Here is a 22,443-nt window from a genome sequence, read left to right as displayed (position 1 = left end):
GACTCTCAACTGTTTTATTAGCTACACCTGGTGCTTATAAAGGAAAAAAACACACACAGAGTGCAGCCTTTGTCAAAAGTAACCAGGCTGCATGGTTTGCTTTTCATTCGTATAACAGAGCCCTCACGGCTTCCCTAAAGATCAAAAAGTTCTTTGAAGGTGAGAACAGGGGTTCTTTCTACCATACAGAGATTTAGAACTTGAGGGCTGGCATAATAGCTTTAATATACGACTGAGAGAAAAAAACGCGCAGCCTGGTTACTTTTGACAAAGACGGTACATCGCATGTTGCACTAAAATCGATAAAACATAAGGCAGAGAAGCACGCGACGCTTAAAGGCCGCCAAGAAAAGCTATCACTTTGTCATTGAGAGTGACTGACGGTTTGCTGACACACTTTCACTCGACTGATATGGAAGGCTTCCATTACTTCCCGCGTGGCCTGATCACAGTGCGTGAAAGCACCTTTCGCTACGCCACATGGCTGTGCATTTTTTCTTCTTCTTTTTCATTACCTCGCAATTTTTAGAGTTGCTTACCAAGTATGAAAGTTCTTTGTTATTGTCTAGATTATTTCTGTGCTCCTGCAACCTTTTATTTAAGCAACGTCCCATCTGCCCGATGTACCGGGCTCCGCAGGAGAGTGGAATTGCGTACACAACCCCTTTGCGACGAGCGACGAACTTGTCTTTGTGCGCAGTGCCACAACCTTTCCTTCTTTCCGAAAGTTCCCTCTCCCTTAGGATTGCCGGACATAACTGCTTTAGTGTGATGGGGGCTGATATAGCTACATTTACTTCATATCGGCTTGCCACATTTTTCTGTCCATAGGTGACGCGATGTAGGTAAGGAAGAACAGCAAATTTTTCTTCCTTTTTTTCTTTTTTGATTGTCAAGGGTTTGCTGAGTGTCCTGCTGTTTCACCCACTTGAGCATAAGAGAGCAGGCCTGTTACTGTAAAACTTGGGCACCCGACAAGCCTAATCCTGGACAGTTGAGACTGGAAACTGTCGCTGAGAGCATGGTGACAGGATTTTGTCACAGAATTCCGAAAGCAGGAACTGACAATGTCGTTTTTAACAATTTTTGTATGACTTGAGTGGGAACTAAAGAGCGGTCTTGTTGATCTAGGGTTGTATGTCCAGCAGACATGACCGGGACCGAACCCCAGGCGCAAATCCAAGAACTGCAACACACCGTCGGATGGTGCCTCGGAAGTGAATTCCAGCCCTGTACCACATTTTCTGAATACCTCTAAAATGTCAGCCATGCGCGCTTCTAAGTGATCACGGTCTGTAAACACCAGGTAGTCGTCCACATACCTCACGGTCTTATTGTGCAGTCCCGATAGTTCCCTCTCCAGGTCCCTATCAACGTACATGAGAAAAATTTCGCTAAGGGCCGGGCAACGTATGCTTGACCCGGTACACATTCCAGCCTTCTGTGAATAAAGTCTGCGCTGCCAACCCACGACAGTCGAACGCGGATAAAACCGGAGTAGCTCAAGGAAACTTTCAACTCTCAGACCACTCTTCGTGGCGAAGGCTAGCTCATGATTAACTTCTGTAATACACATTTTTACACGTTCCATCAGTTTGCCATGCGGTAAGCTGTAATATAAGTCTTTGACGTCGATACTGAAGGCTACACGGCATCCTGGGTTGCGATCCTTGCTCTCCCCTGCTTGACAAAACACGCATCAAAAAATATTTCAGCCAGCATGCTCGAGAATCTGGGAAGCTTTTACCATCAATAAGAAAGATCACAGTTGCGTCAGTGCGCCGTCTATAACACTGCTTTGAAAAGAAATCGCCTTTCTTGAGCATCAGTCCTGATACTCGCCAGCCCCCTCCCTGCTCTTGTTTGTTTTCATTCCCTTCACAGTTCATTCCCTTTTTTTTTGTGTCGTTTTTTCGCACCCTTTTCATACTTTCGAAATGAGCACGTGTCGTTCACCTCGCCACTTACTTTCATTTCATCCTTGACGCACGCCTGTAGCAGTTAGAAATTTTTTATCCTTGTTATTGTTTTTTCTTGTTTGTTTTCACGCGGTCACCCTGTTATTACCCCCGTTCACCGTTTTGCCTGTTCATCTCTTGTTAAGTTTCTTTTGCCATTAGCTGAGCATGTGCCTTTTTTCTTCGCCATCTTATAGAGCAGAAAGTTGAATCTGTTTACCTTGAATACGGGGTTGCGGTATGTATATATATATATATATTGTTACGGCTATAATCTTTATAACCGGGGTGTTCTAGCTGGTTCAACAGGCCAGCGGCGAGAGGTTCGATCGGCGAGCGGGAATCAGCGTCCAGCGGGGGCACAACACTCTCAACCTCTTCTTCCTTTGTTCTCCGGCCTTGCCCTTCCTGCGTTTCTCCAATCCCGTAACACTTCCCCCGTCGCAGGCGAAGCCCGCTGGGCGAGTCAGGCATCGGCACGTGGATGACAAAGTTTCAGCCGCGCGACATGGGTGAGTTCTGTGCGGGCAGAACGTCGGCCGCTTGCGGTGACGCGCGCAATCCTATAAGTGAGGTCACTGAGTCGCTCCAAGATGACATAGGGACCGGTATAGTTCGCGAGCAGTTTCTGGCTTAAGCCACGCTTCCTGAGTGGACGCCAAACCCAGACCAACTCGCCAGGGAGGTAGGTGACTCGGCGATGATGGTCGTCGTAGCGGGCTTTGGAGCGGTCCTGTGAGGCGAGAGTTCTCAGGCGGGCTAGTTGGCGGGCTTCTTCAGCATTGCAGAGGATCTCAGCGATGCCAGGGTCATCGTCGGTGGAGAACGGAAGTATAGTGTCCAGGGTGTGTCGTGGAGAGCGGGCATAGAGGAGGAAGAACGGACTGTAACCCGTAGTTTCGTGTTGAGCGGTGTTGTATGCGTATGTGATAAAAGGTAGGATGGAGTCCCAGTCTTTGTGGTCAGGAGCGACGTACATGGAAAGCATGTTGGTGAGTGTCCGGTTGGTTCGCTCCGTTAAACCATTGGTTTGTGGATGATAGGGGGTAGAATGTCTGAACTGCACTGTGCACAATCGAAGGAGTGCTTCAACAATATCGGCGGTGAACTGGCGGCCACGGTCGCTGATTACGACTCGCGGGGGTCCATGGCGCAGGATCACAGAATGCAGCAGAAAGACAGAGACGTTAAATGCAGTAGCCGAGGGGAGAGCAGCTGTCTCACAGTAACGAGTGTGGTAATCTGTACAGACGACAATCCAACGGTTGCAGCCATGGGACTTTGGGAAAAGGTCCCAAGAGGTCTATCCCAACCTTCTCAAAAGGAGATCTGGGAGGCGTCACCGGGTGAAGAAGACCAGGAGGAGGACCGGTGGAACGTTTGTGACTCGCACACTGTGCACAACTAGCCACATACTTCTCAGTCGTATCGCGCATACGTGGCCAGTAAAAGCGCTCTTGGATGCGGTGGAGTGTCCTCGCAGAACCCAGGTGTCCCGAAGTGGGATCGTCATGCATGACACGCAAAACAGATGAGCGTAGACTTTCAGGCACAACCAGAAGGAAACGGAAACCAGTTGCGGAGTAGACCTTCTTGTAGAGAAGACCATCGCGTACACAGAATGCACAGGAGGTTGTAGGGGCCTGCGCAGCGGTAAAGAATGACGTGAGATGCTGATCCTTCCGTTCCACTGGCATCAGTATGCACTTCTGTTGGGGCAGAAGGATTGAAATGGCGGAGAATTGGATGCGATGTGAGGAGAAACCTAAGCTGACGAAAAGAAGAATCGCACTCAGATGTCCAATCATAGGGAGCGTCTTTGTGGAGCAAGCTCGTGAGCGGGTGAGCGATGTCAGCGAAACGGGGAATAAAGCGGCGAAAATACGAACAAAGTCCGAGGAAGCTGCGAAGTTCCTTTGCAGTCTGAGGTGTTGGAAATGATGCTACAGCCGCGGTCTTCTGCGGGTCAGGGCGGACACCTTCACTGTCGACGAGGTGTCCGAGCACCAACGTCTGACGTTCACCGAAACGACATTTCTTCGAATTAAGCACCAGACCAGCGCGTTTCAGGCAATCCAGCACAAGGGCGAGGCGTTCGTTGTGCTCATTGAATGTCCGGCCAAAAATGACGACATCATCGAGATAGCACATACAAATATGCCATTTCAAGCCCCGTAAGATCGCGTCCATAAATCGCTCAAACGTTGCAGGAGCATTACAGAGCCCAAAAGGCATTACGTTAAATTCAAAAAGGCCGTCCGGTGTGATAAAAGCGGTCTTCTCTTTGTCCTCGGGATGCATAGGGATCTGCCAGTAGCCCGACCGTAGGTCAACGGATGAGAAGTACGATGCAGAGAACAGGCAGTCAATGGCATCATCAATCCGAGGTAGCGGGTACACGTCTTTCTTTGTTACAGCATTCAGGCGGCGATAGTCCACACAAAAGCGCCATGTACCATCTTTCTTTTTGACCAGAATGACAGGAGCGGCCCAAGGACTGCAGGACTCTTGTATAACACCCTTTTGCAGCATATCCCGAACTTGTTGATTGATGACTTGTCGTTCTGTTGGGGACACTCTGTACGGCTTCTGTCGAATTGGGTGTGAGTAACCGGTGTCAATCCTATGCCGTGTACGTGACACGGGAATGCTACGGGAACCACTGGGCTCTGAAAAGTCAAAGATAGACGAGTATTTGACCAGCAAGGCTTCTAAGGCATCACGCTCGACACTGTTCAGAGACTTGCTGATCATCCGACGCAGCTGTGAGTCAGTGGCTGGAGTAGCAGCTACTGCGTCTGGTGCGTCAGTAACTAAAGCCACCGAGGCAGGGACATCTTGATTACACGTGGCGACCTTCATGTGAACTGGTAAAACAACTGGTTGCGAAGAACAGTTGATGGCCCACAACTGGGTCCTGCCCTGGAACACTGACACCAGGCAATGTGGAACCAGAATGAGTTTCTTAGCGCAGTTAGAATATAGAGGCGCCACTGTGGCATCGAAGGTATCGGAAGCACGGCTGGGGCATGAAACTGGGACGCACTTGATAGAAAGCGGGGGCACACTGATATCCTCGGATACACAAAACACATCTTGTCGAGCCGGCGTCTCTTCGAAGAGTCCAGATGGAAGGGAACCATCAACGCAGAGTTCCCCAGAGCGACAGTCAACAGTTGCGCCACACATTCGTAAAAAGTCAATACCTAAGATAACGTCATGCGTACATCTCGGAAGCACTGCAAACTCCGCTGTAAAAATGGCTCCGCCGAGGTACACCACAGCACTGCATATCCCCAAGGGGCACAATAACTCACCGCCCGCGCCATGAAAATTAACACTGCGGTCCCAAAGAAACATAACTTTGCGGCCTAACTGGTTCTTGAATGACAAACTCATAATTGAGACAGTTGCACCCGTATCCACTAACGCCATTGTGGGCACACCATCTACAAGCACATGAACTGTGTTCTTCAGCATAACAATTGAGGGAGGAATTTCTAAACGCAGCGCACAGTCTCCAGCGGCCTCACCTCCCGCGGCCGCGCTGTCTAGTTTCCCGGCGAAGGCGATGGGGAACGTCGCCGGGGTGACGAATAACGGCGCACAGAAGAGGAAGGGGGTGGTGAGAAACTTCGGTCGGAGACGGGAGAGTGGCTGCGTTGTCCGTCGGGCAGAGGATAGTTGCTCGAGGTCAAGGGCCGTTGAAAAGGAGGGTCGTACGAATTGTTGACCGGCGGAGGAGGATGGACGGGCCGCTCGTATCGAGGTGGTGGACGGCGGCGGCAATAGCGAGCAATGTGCCCCTCGATGCCGCAGCGGCGGCAAACGGGAGCGGTGCGACGAGGAGCTTGTTCGCTTGAAGACTCTGACGAGGCGGGAAGCACTGAATACCCACGCGCGTCCTCAGGCCTTCTGGCTGGGCGCCGGAAGGAGGGTGCAGGCGGTCTTGAACGATGTTCATAATCTGGATCGTAGTTCAATTCGAAGTCCGCCGAGCGTGGGTAGGAGTGATAGGGATGACTGGGTCCACCGAACCTGGACGTGTGTGCAGTGTTTACAGAACTCAGCCCAAGCATCGAGGGGACTACTAATGGAGAACTTTGATAAACGGGAACTTCAGACGGCACAGGTGGAGGACACCGTGCATGGGGCTCGAATCTCAGAAGTTCCTCGCGAACGATCTGGCGGATCGTCGTTGAGAGATCCGTAAAACGCTCTTCGACGCTGGCCACAGTTGGAACGTTAGCCAGTCGCCCAAATTTAGGCGTAATACGACGAGTCTTCAACGTCTCGAATGTGCGGACGTGCCGAATGACGTCTGAGACGGCCCCCAAGTCATCTTTGGTGATTAGAAAATTGTACACATCTTCTGCAATTCCCTTCAGAAGATGTCCTACTTTATCATCCTCGGTCATATTAGCGTTCGTTGTTTTGCATAACTTAAGTATTTCTTCGATGTAGGTCGTGCATGTTTCGCCCGGTAACTGAGCCCTGTGTGCCAGCGTTTGTTCGGCCCGCTTGCGGCGCGCGAGGCAATCGCCAAAACACTGTCGCAGTTCAGTTACGAAGCGGTCCCAGGTGGTGAAGGAGTCCTCGTGGTTCTCAAACCACACCAAAGCTGTATGGGTCAGAAAGAAGACCACGTTGGCTAGCTGAGTGGCGGCGTCCCAGCGGTTATAGCGGCTCACCCTTTTGTAATGGGTCAGCCATTCCTCCACGTCCTCGCCTGCTGCTCCGGCAAAACTGCGAGGCTCCCGATAGTGCTGCGTTGAACCGGTCGCTGTGGCCACACGCTGGTCTGAAACTTGGATCGCAGCGTCACTTCGTGCTGCGGATGGCTCTTCGGGAGACTGCATGGTTTCGGTCAGCGGTTCCAGGCCGGCAAGGCGACGACGCCGGCGGGGCTGCTCCAGTTGTTGCTGCGCCGTTTTGTTGCTGAGATCGTTACCCAGCACCTCCACCAAGATGTTACGGCTATAATCTTTATAACCGGGGTGTTCTAGCTGGTTCAACAGGCCAGCGGCGAGAGGTTCGATCGGCGAGCGGGAATCAGCGTCCAGCGGGGGCACAACACTCTCAACCTCTTCTTCCTTTGTTCTCCGGCCTTGCCCTTCCTGCGTTTCTCCAATCCCGTAACAATATATAAGGGATTGACATCCACCCGAGCATACAGCAATTACTACCTTATTACAAATCTAGTCCACCTTGGGGGTCTCCTTTAAACATTCGATCTGTATCATATATGTATATATATATATATATATATATATATATATATATATATATATATATATATATATATATATATATATATATATATATGGTTTGGTTTATGTTTGGTTTATGTAGTTTAACGTGCCAAAGGGACTAAGGCTATGAGAGACGCCGTAGTGGAGGGCTCCGGAAATTTCGACCACCTGAGGTTCTTTAAGGTGCACTGACATCACACACACACACACACACACACACACACACACACACACACACACACACACACACACACACACACACACACACACACACACACACACACACACACACACACACACACACACACACACACGCGCGCACGCGCACGCACGCACGCACGCACACGCACGCACACGCACGCACACGCACGCACACGCATATATATATATATATCTTAGTTCTGAAATACACGCCACTTGCTAGTCAGCGCCCGTGTTGTGTTATCGCTCCGTCCTGTATTAGCGCTGTTCCCAAGATGTTCAAGGCCAAGGTTGTTGGCAAGCGCCACGGCTCGATTCTTGGTCTCAGCTTCCTTCAAGGGTGAAGCCTCTAAGGCCTTGAGAATCGCTGCTAGCGCTTTTTTAGGAATTCCTGTTCAGAAAAGATAGCAAAGCCGCCTTCTTTATCCGATAGAATAACCCTAAAGTCATGCGAGCGCAACCACCTTGCAGTGTCACGTATTGGACTAGGCTTCTTTTCCTCATTCGTGCGTGTAAGGTATTGCACACACTCTGTAATACACCGGTGTCTTTCCTTATCCTCCACCTTTCTTGCAAATGATCTTGGCGAAAAAACTTGGAATTTGAAGTTGGTAAAAGGTGTGCAATGAAGGTGGAGATAAATGTTGTGATTGGACAGTTTCCTCACCGTCGTCCGATGACATCACTAACCTAGAGAAAGGGAACAGGGTTGGGTCATTCGAGCGTGAGCACTCGCTTCCTCTACTGCCCTATTTAAGGCCGTGCCTGTTGCCGCATCACAAGACACGGTGCTGTCTGGCGCTTTCATATCAACCAGCATTAGTTTACGGGACCGCTGCTCCCATTCTCTGGCCACTATGTTGCGCTACATTCTTCTCTCACTCCTGATAGGCTTGGTGTCTGCACAGCGAAGACAGATCGCGATTTCGGACTGCGGTAAGCGTTTAGTTTTTTCATTTCTTCTTTATGAGGCCGCCGCGGTGGCTCAGTGGCTATGGTGCTCGGCTGCTGGCCCGAAAGACGTGGGTTCGATCCCGGCCGCGGCGGATGAATTTCTTTGGAGGAGAAATTCGAGGCCCGTGTACTGTTCGATGTCAGTGCACGTTAAAGAACCCCAGGTGGTCGAAATTTCCGGAGCCCTCCACTACGGCGTCTCTCATAGCCTTAGTCGCTTTGGGACGTTAAACCCCATAAACCAACCATTTCTTCTTTATGACCCGTTTGGCTGTTTCAAACTCCTGACACTGCATTTTCACAGCCTTCGTAGTGGTCTTGCTTTTTTAACTGTTTTGGCCATTTGTACTAATGCCCAATTGGGCGATTTGTACGTGTTTAAATAAATAAATGAATTGACGATATGCAATAAGTGGGCGAAAATTGTGGTGATGGGAACATAGATAAGCTAGACTCTTTTCGTCTTGCATCAATATGCATTAAGAGATTTATAGGGCTCAATAAAATGTGTGGAGACCACTCAAGTCCATGATGAGTAAAATCACGTAATTTTTGCTACCTGCACCATCCTTAGCGAGCTGAAGTACACAGTCAGGAAAAACACTACCCCACTGATCTGAAACCAATACTACCATGCGAGAACCCTGTGCTGCCTCTTTATTTCACCTAATTTCCTAATATTTTCACCTGGTATTCTGCCATCCACGGCTACGTATCCACTCTACAGCTACTAACAATTTTACTGCCATAGTAGACCAGTGGTTACTTGCTCTCCGGATTACATGTTCTCCCAAAACTATTTTCCTATTTATCATGCTAATTTTACTGCCGTAGGGAATCAGTGGTTAATTGTTCTGCGGATTGCAATGTTTTCTTCCTATTTATCATGTCCAGTGTTAGGTAGAAGCCATAGTGGATCAGTGGTGAATTGCTCTGCGGACTACATGTTATGCCCAAACTCTTTTCCTATTTATGTTAATTTTACTGCCGTAGTAGATCAATGGTTAAGTGTTCTGCGGATTGCATGTTCTCCCCAACTCTTCCTATTTATCATGTCTATAGTATACTGTTACGTACCATCGCGTTTAATGTTACGTGTATTACATCCGTGTGCACTGCTAGCTCGTGACCAATGTTTAATACAATGCGCACAAAAAATGACGCAGAATTTGTGTTTATGAACCATATAGTTACATTCTTCCTCCCCCTCTCCAAACCCCTCCCCATCTGACCGCACCCACTTCAGTCCTTGTGGTATCACTCTCTTGAAGCTGAAATCAGCTCTCCTGCCGGTGATCAATGAACGCGGTCTAACCGTGATGCGTTCATAAAACAGAAATACGCATTTCTTCTTCCTGTATACTTGTAACCTACCGGGTTCTATTTCTTTTCTTTAAATAGTAAATTAAGTGTCGCAGCTTGAAAACAACACGAACCCTCCTGCTGTCTAGTTTTTCGTTTGTCCTTGTCTTCCGCCCTGTTACACTATGGAACACAACATTAAGTAAAGTTTTTTTGTTGCTGGAGGCTTTTTATCTTGGAATAAAATTAACACTGTATTTTATTTTGTGTTTGATAATCCATTACGTTCATAGTTTTCAAATTTGAGAGAAGTTTAGTATATTCTGAGGAAAAAACTCATTCTGAGAACACAGCTCTTCAGCTCCGGTTGCGAACATTCATGGGAGACTTTTGGCGAAATTTTGGGATTTAAACTATTAGTTTCAAAAGCGTATCGGTGGTGTCAAATTTCTTCCAGGTATGGCTGTACTTGGAGGAAGGTTTGCAGTCAAGACTTTATTTTTTATTGGTCACAGTATTGGTTCTACCAGCGACGTTGGGGAAGTTTGCATAGAGGATGCTGGAACTGTCTCAAGCATTTCTTTATATCAAGTATTCAGAGCTGAAGGATTAGTTCGTTCAAAAAATTGCGCGCTTTATCTTTTGGGATCGATTTTTAATTTTGAACAAAACAGTGCTGTCCCTTGAAAATCAGAGTTTAGCTTGCTTAGTAGACACCATTCTTAAGAGGAATCAGAAAGTTAAAAAGAGAAATTTCATGAAACCACTATGGACGTCCTTGTAGAGCAAAGCAAACAGAAATAGTAATTAGAAAAGTTCATCTTCGTTAGGATACTGATCATTCCGTTTACTGAATTTTGTATATTGGCAATACCTTTTTAATACAGCAGCTACATGTAGGAACACGTGTCACAGCTCGGGACAACACCAACTCCTCCTCGTTATCATGTCTACTGGCCTGAAGTGGGATTCGAACCCACAGCGCGAACAGATCAGATTCGCTTGTCGTTGCTCTTGAACAGTCAGTCATCGAAGCAGGGTTTCTTCACGCCTGTTTAATAGCCGGCCTCTCGCGCTGTGCTTTCGAATTCAGTCAGCTTCCACCCGTGCGCGACACAGTCCAAACGCAAGAGCGCGCGTGCATCTGCCGTGCCAGCCCAAGTTCGAACACGTGATCGGTTTTGCGGGACAGCTTACAAACGACAGAGTACGCGGGCGGTTGAACCAAAGCCACCTAGTGGCTTTGGTTGAACGCGGGAGCCAGCGTCTGACGCTGTGGCACTAGTTTTCGTAATGGGACACAGAGGGCGCCACAAATCTGTGGCACACGCGCTTGTTTGCGTCACTGCTTAAAGGAGGCGCCAGGGGTCAGTGCGCTCAGGAAATCGGAGCTCACATGCTAACCCACTCACCTCCGCATGAATCGCATTGATCCCCCCAGAATTTTTTGCTTAGTATATTGTAGTACTTGGTGTTAAACGCCCCCAAGCTGCACATAGGCTATGAGAGAGACGCAGTAGGTGTGTGCTCCAGATTTATTTTGACCGCCGGGGGTTCTTGAACGTGCACTGCCATCGCGCAGTACAAAGGCGTTTTCGCATTTTGCCTCCATCTAAATTCCATTGCTGCTGCCGAGATTCGATCCCGTGACTTGGAGCTCAGCAGCCGAACGCCATATAGTCAATAAGCTGCCGTGGACGGTCATTATTTGCTTTGTGTCATGTAATCTCAGCGGCAAGTTACCGCGTGTTAGTTTCACTCTTTAGCAAAGGTCCCCATCTACTGTCCAGAGTATCTGGCCAACAAAGAGTGTGTCTGGAAGCCGCATTGCAGCACAATTCATTGTAATAGTGCGACGGCAGATATCAACCGAACCGACCTTACCTTCTTCTCGATGATTGTCAGTGCTCTTGATTGAGAGCCTCGTGCATGTTCCCTGTTCCAACAGCATGACAGCAGAAGTCGCTTCGCTTTCGACATTTCTGCAGACTGCATGCTTCGAGATAACCGGTCCCAGCAAAAAACGATTCCAGAGCCAGCAAGCGAACAACCCATTATTTTCCTCCCCATGCAGCAGATCATACATGAAGACGCAGTGTTTTGAGCTTTCGAGATGAACGTATCTATTGCTCGGTATTTGCCATACGTTCCCAAAAGTTGTCATAGGGGAGCTTTTACTCATTGGTGTCTGCATATTTCGATACAAGAGGTGATAGAAAGTGTAAAAGGGTAACGAAGACTGTTATTCAATTATAGGCTAATTAATGGCTAGCCAACATTTGGCAACACATATGTCCAGTGCTTAACTGTGTAAAATATTACTTTACGGGAATTATTCTCTCTACTCTCATTTTCTTTGGAGTTTTTCCAACAGGTGTACAAGTCTCGTCATTCTGTTGTGGCGAAAGGACAGGAGAATTAGTCTTTAACAACCCAAAACAAAATGAACAAGGGGAGCCGGATCCTAGAATGCTTCAGTCCGAACACATCAGTCTGACACACGTGGAGAAAGGTAGCTGGACATGTTTTCCAGTTCTTTCAAATCATTTGTTACACTGTCTTCGTCTGGGATTGTCTTCGTCTACGTGCTGCTTGCGTCCTATTAAAACACTGAAAACGTAAATACAGCTGAGTATATATAGGACGCGGGCAACATGCAACGAAACACACACCGAAGTAACAAGGCTCTTAGTTCCCTTCGATTGGTGCGCTGGTATTGAGCTGGCTGTTCCTCAACTGCGGCCAGATTGCATTGCTTTCGTGGTGGATCAGCCTTTGCGTTTGCAATACAGTGCCTTTTCAACCTGTCGCTGATATTTCAATTTGCAGGAAGCAAAGCTGAAATAAAGTCGATTGAAATCGAACCTTGCGACTCCGATCCCTGCGTCCTCAAGAGCGGCGAGACAAGCCAGGTCCATTTTTCGATAATTTCAGGTAAGTTTATTCAACCGACATTAATTATTTCAGTTGGGCGGCATCGCCTTAAAGGGAGAGTGAGGACAACGCCATCCACTTATTTTTGTTCAGTAAAAAATTATTCTATGGCTCCTTCTTGGGAAGCTAAAGTTTAACCGGCAGCAAATGCCATTTATAGCCTAGAAATTTGAATTTAAAAATTTTTCCGCTACTCTATTATAGCTCCAGATGTCCACATCTAGAAGGATCTACTGTAGTTAATTGCAGTGTATCATATCCTTTACCAGCCAATTACCAGTGAATCTTGAGAAGCTGACTAAACTCAGTCTGTAATGAGGGACATCAAGTAAAAGAATGGATTCCGACATGCATAAAAATGATTCATATTTTTACTTCGTTCTCGTTTCTGCTTTGGCCATTCTCTCCCGCACTGAAACGACGGAGAAGGGTGTCCCAGATAAGATATGTCTAGATTTGAAATACCGAAGAATTCTTTCAAATTGAAATCAAGTGAATGTTGTCATAAGTTACCTAAAGTACCACCTAGTGTAACATTTCCGCCCACTTTAATACCTAATGGACATTAACAAACTTTTTCAAGTGTGACTTCAAATGCTAAGTTATGAATAGGAAAGTTGTCGAGCGTCGTCAAAATGGCCCGACACAGGTGCTTCTGAGGAGGTAACCTTGGCGTAGCCCTTTTTTATTCGGTAAAAATGAATGCCCGAGAAAGTTTTAAAAATATTACATAAGAGCGTGCTCCCTGCGCCAGTGTTCTCACCAGCGACTAGATAAAGCGCTGCCACCTTTGTCTTTCTGCGCTTCCCACGTCAGTGCATTGCACTGGTGTTGGTTTCCCGATAAGTGCCAGCGGTTGCTGCCGATACGCCGAATATTCACGCACCCGTAGTCTCGCCCAAATGCGATGAAAACAGAATAAAGCGTTACAAAATACTGCCCTATAGAACTACTTTTCGTTCTCAAAAGAAGACAGCTCTCCACGTCGCTGTGAACTGGGAGCTCCTGATAATGCAGTGTGGTGCTTGTTATATCTGAGCTGTTATTAATATTTTGCTTCTATGCTTCGCGGTGTTCTCACTTCAGACCAAGACACCAAAACCGCTGAGCTGAGCGGCAAGTTCAAATTGTGGTTCCTGTGGTTGCCGATTCCGTCCATTGGGCAAGACATGTGCAACGACATTTTGAAGTGTCCCATCGTCAAGGGGCAGACGTTGAACGGCACCTTGCCAGTGTTGATCCCGTCCTTCATACCCTCTGTGAGTCGGTCCGCATGAGAACGTTTTTAGAACCTGAGTTCCCAATGTGTTCTTTCGCTTTGTTTTGATTTGCATGTAGCAGGAGACGAACGCGAATTTCGTTTGATTCCCGCATGCGTCAATACGGGGGAGGAGAAATCATGCGTGATTACAACATAGGTTCAGTCAGGCCCTAGATAAGATAACGATCTTAAACGCAACAGCAGAGAAGTTAGTTTTCATAACTGATGTCTAGGACACGACACCAAGAAGAAGAAATGAAGGAACTAGCGGATTATCGTGGCGATGATTTTAAAAAACCCGTCGTGAGAAACAACGGTTACTGAATGGCCTGCGGCAAAACGCTGACGAGTGTTCGGAGCCTAAGAGACAACAGCCGGTAACAGCCAAGCCGATAGCCGATCAGCAGTCGTTTTCATGTGCGAGCGTCGTGGTGAGTACAGCCCCAGGATTCTTCGCAGGCGTGAAGAGAGGGTGCACAAGATGCCAGCGTGAAAGAAAAAAATGAAAAAGGGAAAAAATGTCGCCGATATCTTCGGGTTGATTCTCATTGAACAGCGATGACATTACAGGACTCGTCACTGAGCTTCCAGTACAACGAATCCAAGATCCGAGATATACAAAGACGCTGAAGAGTTTGCTAATACATTTGATTTGCGTAACATGGCAGTTGATGGAAGATGCGTCAAGGGAGTAGACAATAGTGCGTGTCTCAGGCTTGTAGGAAGAGTGGGCCTATTAGTCAGTGAAACGTGCGGGATATTAGATGACGAAAGAAGTCATGATGCTTGAATCACAGTTCTTAGGCCATTTAATGAAATACGTTTGGCTGAGCAATTACAACAGCTGTTTGATCGCCGGACCACTAAAAAGGTGTACAAGCATACTTAACACCTGAAGGCACCACTCCATAATCCGCCTCCGTACGAAAGCACGTGCATGGGAGCTTGCAAATAATAAAGGTGAATGTCTCGGTGAAACAAAGGCAGCAGGCTGCAACCCTCCGATTTATATGTCTCGGTCTTGGGTCTCAATCTAAGTGATGACATTAATAATTACTGGATTTTTCTCATTATGATTCAAAACTTCACAACGCAGTAAACGTTGAGCCGAAGCATTCAGATTGAGTGTTGTGTGTATATGTTGTATGTGCTTATGAAAGTTGACAACTGTATGCGTGTGCGGCCTTACATTTGCATTTGTCTGCAGCTGGCCCTCATTTTGATTAGCCTTTATGTCTACCTCGTGTACCTTTTGAGCGCATAAAAACCTGCTCTGGTTTACTGTCTCATTTGCACCGTGTTCTTGTTTTTGCGTACTATTATTAGAGAGCGTCGGTTAGCCTCTGCCTATGGGTCTAAGGAGTGTAGTAGAATTTCTGTAGTGCAGGAAGACATATGCAGGTAATGAAAAAAAAAAAAAACTTCTTACAACAAAGTACGGGTTGCATCATCACATCCAACACGTAAAGAAAGCTCACTCATACTTATCTGGACATTGGAAATGCATGAGACAAAGCTAAATTCGGCTAGTACAGACAAAGATCTTATTTCACCATTTTTTTTTCCTGCAGATAACAACTAGTGTGGAGTTGAAGATAGCCGGTGACAAGAGCATGAGCGTCTGCTTCCAGACAGAACTCTCCTTTGGATAAACAAGGACACGCGGTGTCTTCGCGCGTACCCAAAGTTCTACCAACAATTGAGAAAGGCAACAGTGACACGTACTGGACGTGGGCAATGTTCTTCCTTTGATTCTTCATCCTGTAAACATGGATGAGTGACAACCATCCATCAAGTGACGTCCGTCAAAAACATGGATGAGTGACAACTCACGACATTCCGTGCAGCTCTCATGACGCTCTTCGTCACCATCACCATCAGCCCGGCTGCGCCCACTGCAGACAAAGGCCTCTTTCGTGTCTCTTCAATTAACCCTGTCCTTTGCCAGTTGCGGCCACGATATCTTCGCAAACTTCTTAATCTCATCCACCCATCTAACTTTCTGCCGCACCCTGCTAGCCTTTCTTTCTCTTAAAATCCACTCCGTTACCCTTGAGGACCAGCGGTTATCTTGCCTTGGCATTACATGCCCTGCCAAATACCATTTCTCCCTTTTTATTTCGACTAGGATGTCATTAACCCGCCTTTGTTCCATCACCCACTCCGCCTGCTTCCGATCTCTCAACGTTACACCTATCATTTTCGTTTCATAGCTCGCTGCGTTGTCCTTAACTTAAGCTGAACACTCTTCGTTAATCTTCACGTTTCTGCCCCATAAGTGAGTACCGGTAAGATAAGTCACCACTTGGAAGGAATTGCACTGTAAAAGTGCTACAGGTTGCGGTGACGGTGGGACGTGCGGTACATTTGTTCGCTGTCTTCGCCGCCCGAGGCGTCCGTTGTCGAAAAGTGCCCGTGATGTAAGGCTTTAGAGCGGCTGGTGGTTTACTTTCATTGTACCTCAATTTATTCTACAACAAATATAGCACACAATAGGATGGCAAATTCCGTTGGGCCTTTAGCAGTATCTTCACAGTTCGGGCCCATTCAGTAAGCGTATATGAAATCGACGGTTTGACGAAAACCCGTCTGGGCGGGACGTTTCATTTCCAGAAACTACAACCGTCACTCGAGCATAACAAACATCAAATCATCGATATCCTTCACTCTCTTCATTTCAATCACAGAGATTAATCGCCCAAATCTGCCAATTTCACAGAATAGTCTACAGTGCCTACCTCTCAACGCTGCCTCTTGTGCAACCAAACCGCACCTCATGTCGTTTAAACAATCCTCTAAGCTTTCAACGCATTTCTGGTAGAACCGTTGAGTTTAATTCATCTGCCCTGCCGCAGGCTATCATGCACTGGAATGACCTCCCGGAATACATCGTGAATATTCGTGATCCAGCTCGCTTTGGGGCACGTTTTACCAACGTGTCATTAAACATTGTATAATGATGTTCCTACTTTCCAGTGAACGGTACTAACAGTAAATGAGTTTTGTATAGATTTGTCACTCATGCTCCTGTCATTACCTCTATGTAATCCCCACCCTCACAGAATACTCCGCTCTTGGAGCCTGTGAGGCGATATGGATGAATAAACCATGACAGAAAACTAGGAAGCGCCGCCAATCGTTAAAAAAAAAAGAGATGTTTCCGCCCCGTTACGGGTGCCTTGTTCACGATGATTGAATGGAAATGAAAGTTGATCATATACGTTTCATGATATGACGTAAGCAGCGGCTGCACATCATGGGTAGATTGCCTTCGTTACGGTTGATCGCGTGCGCTTTTCTCTCCGTATGCAGAGATTCCAGGCAAAGCCTTGTCGTCTTGTTCTTATGTTTCCCGGTAATCACCCGCCGCGGTGGCTCAGTGGTTACAGCGCTCGGCTGCTGACCAAAAAGACACGGGTTTGATCCCGGTCGCGGCGGCGGAATTTCAATAGAGGCGAAATTCTAGAGGCCCTTGTGCTGTACGATGTCAGTGCACTTTAAAGAACTCCAGGTGGTCGAAATTTCCGGAGCCCTTCACTACGGCATCCCTCATAGCCTGAGTTGCTTTGGAACGTCAAACCCTAACAAACTAACTCATTTTCCAGTTATCTTTGCGCTATCCCAGTCGATGTCATAGTCCGAGAAGAACTGACGTTCAGCCAGCGCATTCTTTGCCATGCACGGCTTGCCGACGTTATTGTCGCGCTCTTTCAATCTTTTTCCAAAATATGAACTGCTCCTTCTCTATCTTGTCTTTCACTGACACCATTGTGTGTTTATGCTTCCGCGTAGGGACATCCGCGAATTCGACTTCGTACGACCGAAATATACGGGACACGCTTTCGCTTACGCCGGGGATATGTGGTAGCGGAATCCTTTTCCTTTTTCTCTAGTAGCTGGTGTTTCTGTGGCGCTGGATGAACCAGGCGATTTTTGAAGGTGGTAATAAACAAACTGGGACAGCCCGAAGACAACATGTCGCTGCGCGTGGTAGCCAGATCGGCAGTTTCTCCGCAAGGCGTACAAGTGATCACCGACTTTTTTGAACTGAAGTTCAGGTAAATGCCGCTGTGCATGTCCTTTTTGAATACATTGACCGACAAGCCAGCACTGTCGCGTTTTATTAAAGTGTCTAAGAACTTTAGACGGCAGTTAACTTCTTCCTCGGTCGTGAACTGTACGGCCGGTTCTATACTGTTCTATACTATATTGTCAAAGCTGTTTTAGCAGAAGCAGTCGTTCGTGTACCGAAGGAAGATCTCTGGACGCTGTGTGAATCTGGTGAGGGCGTGGGACTGCGATGACTCCTCCAAGTTTGCTGTGGTGACTAGAATCGATGCTGTTTAATATTGATGTTCTTCTGGAACGTGAAATACATATCGGACAGTCAGAACTGCAGAAATATGCTGAGGTCTGGAACGTCGACTTGTGTTCTTTCCAGTGGAGTTGCGTACGTTTGGAGCGCATCCGTGCAAACCCTTACGGCGAAGTCAATTGGAAAACTTCTAAACAGCCATTTTATTTTGAAGGCCACTAAGATTTTGGCGTCCTTGAGAACCGCGTTGCGAACTTTTTCAGTGAAGTCACATGACTTCTGCACGTGCATTTGACGTTTGCCGATCAAGGGGAGGTAATGCGGAGCAGGCAGTTCGACAAATTGTAGAGAGGCGAGAGGATGAAGTTAATGATTGGATGCATCCGTACGCCTGCTTTGTGTATACATGGTGACACACAGCGCAAAAGACGAGGAACCAGAGTAAGAGATGGAGAGAGTAAGAGAGAGTAAGAGATGGAGATGGATAAAAGAGGAGATGGATTTTGTTCACAACGCTTGATTGTCGTGCGCATTTTCAAAGCTGTTCTTAGTTTTTAGTTTAGTTTTTTTTTGTGTTCTGTGGTGTATATTTCTGCTTGTTTCCTTCAAATAAGAAGGTTTTAGAAAATAAAGCCTTTAGTTGCGAGTCAGCGCTTGTCCTGAGTCTTTCTTGCTCTGGTTCCTCGTCTTGTGCCACTGTGTGTCACCTGTGTGTCACCATGAACCTTTACCAACTAGCCGAGTTGAACGTCTTGCTTTGCGTAACTTATAAGTAATCCACACTAAGAGGTCGCTGAACCATTGCTCCAGAAAAGGAATAAATACTGTGCAGAAACAAAACGGTACATGTTAGTCAGGTAGTTTCTGCAAGTCTCTCTGAAATTTTTAAGTGGGATCAGAGGGACACATGTTCCCTCACCTTTTAGCATGCCTCGCACAAAGCAAATACTGTCTGTCTAGGCTGTTATCTTGCCCTTGCACGTGCCTAAGTCTGCGGAAAGCAGCTGCATTCTCAAATAAGAGAGATTTACACATCTATTTCACATTTTATTGACATGGACAAAAAAGAAGATGTTGCTGTCTTATAGTGGTGCCAGTTACTCCCGTTCGAGTAAGGGAGGAAACGATGTCAGTGCACGTTAAAGAACCCCAGGTGGTCGAAATTTCCGGAGCCCTCCACTACGGCGTCTCTCATAGCCTGAGTCGCTTTTGGACGTTAAACCCCAATAAACCATAAAATACACAGGAAATGGCGTCATAAAGCTTAGACAAACTCATTTAATACGAATACAACTAACAGTTCAATGCAAACGCCAGAAATGCTGACATAAAATAGAAAATTTACTATACTACATGATCAGAGTAAATGGCATAGAACCCAGAGACAGAATAAGGGCATAATGAGCAGACAAGGATAGGGAAGTGAGGTGCTCCTCATGGCATACATATTAAGGGAGCCAGCAGTAATTGAAACATTAAGGAATGTTGTTTATCTTTTTGGCAATTCGAGGTACTGATAAATGGCAAATTAGTTGTGTAGAAGTGTCCGCGGCGGTGGCTCAGTGGTTATGGCGCTCGGCTGCTGACCCGAAAGACGCGGGTTCGATCCCGGCCGCGGCGGTCGAATTTCGATGGAGGCGAAGTTCTAGAGGGCCGTGCACTGTGCGATGTCCGTGCACGTTAAAGAGCCCCAGGTGGTCGAAAGTTCCGGAGCCCTTCACTACGGCGTCTCTCGTAGCCTGAGTCGCTTTGGGACGTTAACCTCATAAACCAAACCTAAACCAGCAGTGTAGAAGTGTATAAATTTTATGGCTGAAATATAACAGAGTAGAAAGTAGAAGGAAAAAATCACTTGGTTTTTACGAGTGTAAAACGAATATTTGAGCGCTAGTAGGGATATGAAATCAAAAAATTTTTCACAGACGTGCTTGCTTTTGTTTTTTTCTTTCTCAAAGTCAGACAGCCTGAGGTGAATCGGACTTGCCCAGGACTGCATTGATAACTGCACTGAACTTCTCTTGAAAGATCGCTTAGAGCAGTGGCATTGAACCTATGTCTGTCTAGACCGCTGATTAACAAGTGCGAACTTGAAGATCTGCGTAAACACGGCAACACGAACCACCTTCGTAGGCTGAGGTGTTTGATGCTAGGTTTTCCCCCGAAATGGCGCAGCGGGGTTTGCAGAGCCACTTCCACGTGCACACCCCGAAGCTAGCCAGCTTCTGGGCAGGGCGACGCTTGTACTCATCTTTGTCCGGCAGTGGGTTTCGAACCAACCACCTTCCGCAGCCGAGCGAGACTCTACCCGTCGCCTCCCATCCTCTCTTTCCCCTTCCACTTTTCCTCTCCCCTAAAATTAGAGCGGGAGATTTCTCCCTCGAATTTTGCCACCTGACAAACAATGCAGAAGGCAAATGGTGCCTCGGACGCCGACGATGGTGGTATCCATCCGGATTTCGATGCTGGCATAGTCACTCTCTCTGAAGTCCGGGGGTTTAGAGATAACAATGGTCATGTGAATGAATCTACGGCAGAAAGTAGTACAAAGTGATCGTAAGATTGGTGGCTAGAAAGCAGACAGGTGACTTAAGATTATAAGTTTACGAATAAAAATGCACTTAAAGCAAATGGAGCATTTATGGAATGATTTATAGCACTTCTAAAGAAAAAAAAAGCCGAGCATGGTGGGAACTGTCACAACACCGCTTCTAAGGGGACGCTCCTATCTTAAATCCATCCGTCCATACAACAACGACGACGGCGCGAAACTGAGGAACGAGCTAATAAGAGCTAACGCTGTTTGAAACAACTCCATGCTATCAGTAGAATATGAACCCATGACCTCCTAATGTAGCGTATGGCGGCCCATCAACTGAACTATATATGACGGCGGCTGTCCAGTCTTCTACTTTCAGGATTATTGATGGTGCGCGTAACACAATCTGGAGGGTGTTCTCTAGCGCCATCCTTCTGCATAGCGGTACATATGAAAAGTCGAGTATTACCGCCAGTGTAACGTGGAATGTGAGCGAACGGACAGGGTGGCAGCTCTCGTCATTCCTCATTCTCGCACAGCGTCATTCCTCAGCTCTCATCATACCCGCCCCTTTTCAGGGTAAACTCTCTCATGATGGTACCGTTGGTAACAACGCTCCGGTTATGCATTTCTGCGCTCGCCCTACGCTCCTAGCGTTTCTCATAGCTGTGCATCCACATTTTACGCTGACTACTACTACTACTACTACTACTACTACTACTACTACTACCACCACCACCACCACTACTACTACTACTACTACCACCACCACCACCACTACTACTACTACTACTGCTACCACCACTACTACCACAACTGCTACTGCTACCTCTACTGATACTACTACCTCTACTGATACTAATACCTCTGCTGCTACTACTACCACTACTGCTACTACTACCAGTACGACTATTACTACTACTACGACTGCAAATATACTACTTCTACTACCATTACTACTACTACCACTACTACTATTACTACTGCTGCGACTACAACTACTACTTCTACTACCATTACTACTACTACTACTACCACTACCACTAAAGCTACTGCTACTACTACTACTATGGCTAACTACTACTTCTACTATCATTACTACTTCTACTGCTACTGCTACACCGACTCGAAACCCACGAACGGGCATTTAACAGCTGTCGCTGTAAGAAAAACCACCTGCCGCCAGTGGGATCAGCATCCACTACCTCCTAATGTCGCATACAGTACAAGCGGTGCTGGCGAAAAAGTTCTCCAGATCTAGATAATAAAGTGGCGGCTTTGTAGGCACTGCATTTGCAATCGTACAGCGTTATTCAATGCAGGGGTTTCACAGCACCTATGACAAATTGTTGGCAATCATCTGCCACCGCACTCTACACTCGAGCTATGCCTGAGCGGCGCATGAAGAGGCGGGGATTAAAGTCCTTAGGAAGCGTTAGCCGCAAGCGAAACCGATAGCTCTATTAATAGCCGCCGAATCGAGACCGCACTTGTGAAGGTGCAGCTTAAAATAGCCTTTTATAATCTACGATAGGAAAATGATGTAATTGGTGAAAAACATGACGCCTATGGGCCTAAATCACTTTCCGAGAGTCTGAGACACTTATCTCCTAGACTCTAAACAGAAAGGTGTGGAAAGATGCTGCTGGAGTGCTATGATGCTGCTTACATTGATCTCTCAATAAATGGCTGTTAGCCACTGTGGTGTCGACATAGATGCTGTGCTCCAC

At 47.0% G+C, this 22,443-nt stretch overlaps 1 protein-coding gene across 1 annotated transcript; it reads left to right on the top strand.

Moving 5' to 3' along the window:
* The first annotated feature begins 8,268 nt into the window (after window positions 1-8,268).
* LOC149364367 (mite group 2 allergen-like Ixo r 2) lies at window positions 8,269-15,514 on the top strand. The gene is made up of 4 exons (XM_089568672.1): window positions 8,269-8,347; window positions 12,497-12,601; window positions 13,688-13,860; window positions 15,434-15,514. The coding sequence occupies exons 1-4, from the start codon at window positions 8,269-8,271 to the stop codon at window positions 15,512-15,514; spliced, it is 438 nt and encodes a 145-aa protein (XP_089424798.1).
* The last annotated feature ends 6,929 nt before the right edge of the window (window positions 15,515-22,443 follow it).

Source organism: Amblyomma mixtum, chromosome 2, assembly GCF_055824585.1.
Source record: "Amblyomma mixtum isolate Tamu chromosome 2, ASM5582458v1, whole genome shotgun sequence".
NCBI classification, from domain to species: domain Eukaryota; kingdom Metazoa; phylum Arthropoda; class Arachnida; order Ixodida; family Ixodidae; genus Amblyomma; species Amblyomma mixtum.
This window is presented reverse-complemented; position numbering and strand designations above follow the sequence as displayed.

Coding starts and splice junctions, on each gene's coding strand:
- LOC149364367 (XM_089568672.1), top strand. CDS start 8,269: ATGTTGCGCTACATTCTTCTCTCACTCCTGATAGGCTTGGTGTCTGCA. Junction 8,348..12,496: donor GATCGCGATTTCGGACTGCG/GTAAGCGTTTAG, acceptor TTCAATTTGCAG/GAAGCAAAGCTGAAATAAAG. Junction 13,861..15,433: donor TCCCGTCCTTCATACCCTCT/GTGAGTCGGTCC, acceptor TTTTTCCTGCAG/ATAACAACTAGTGTGGAGTT.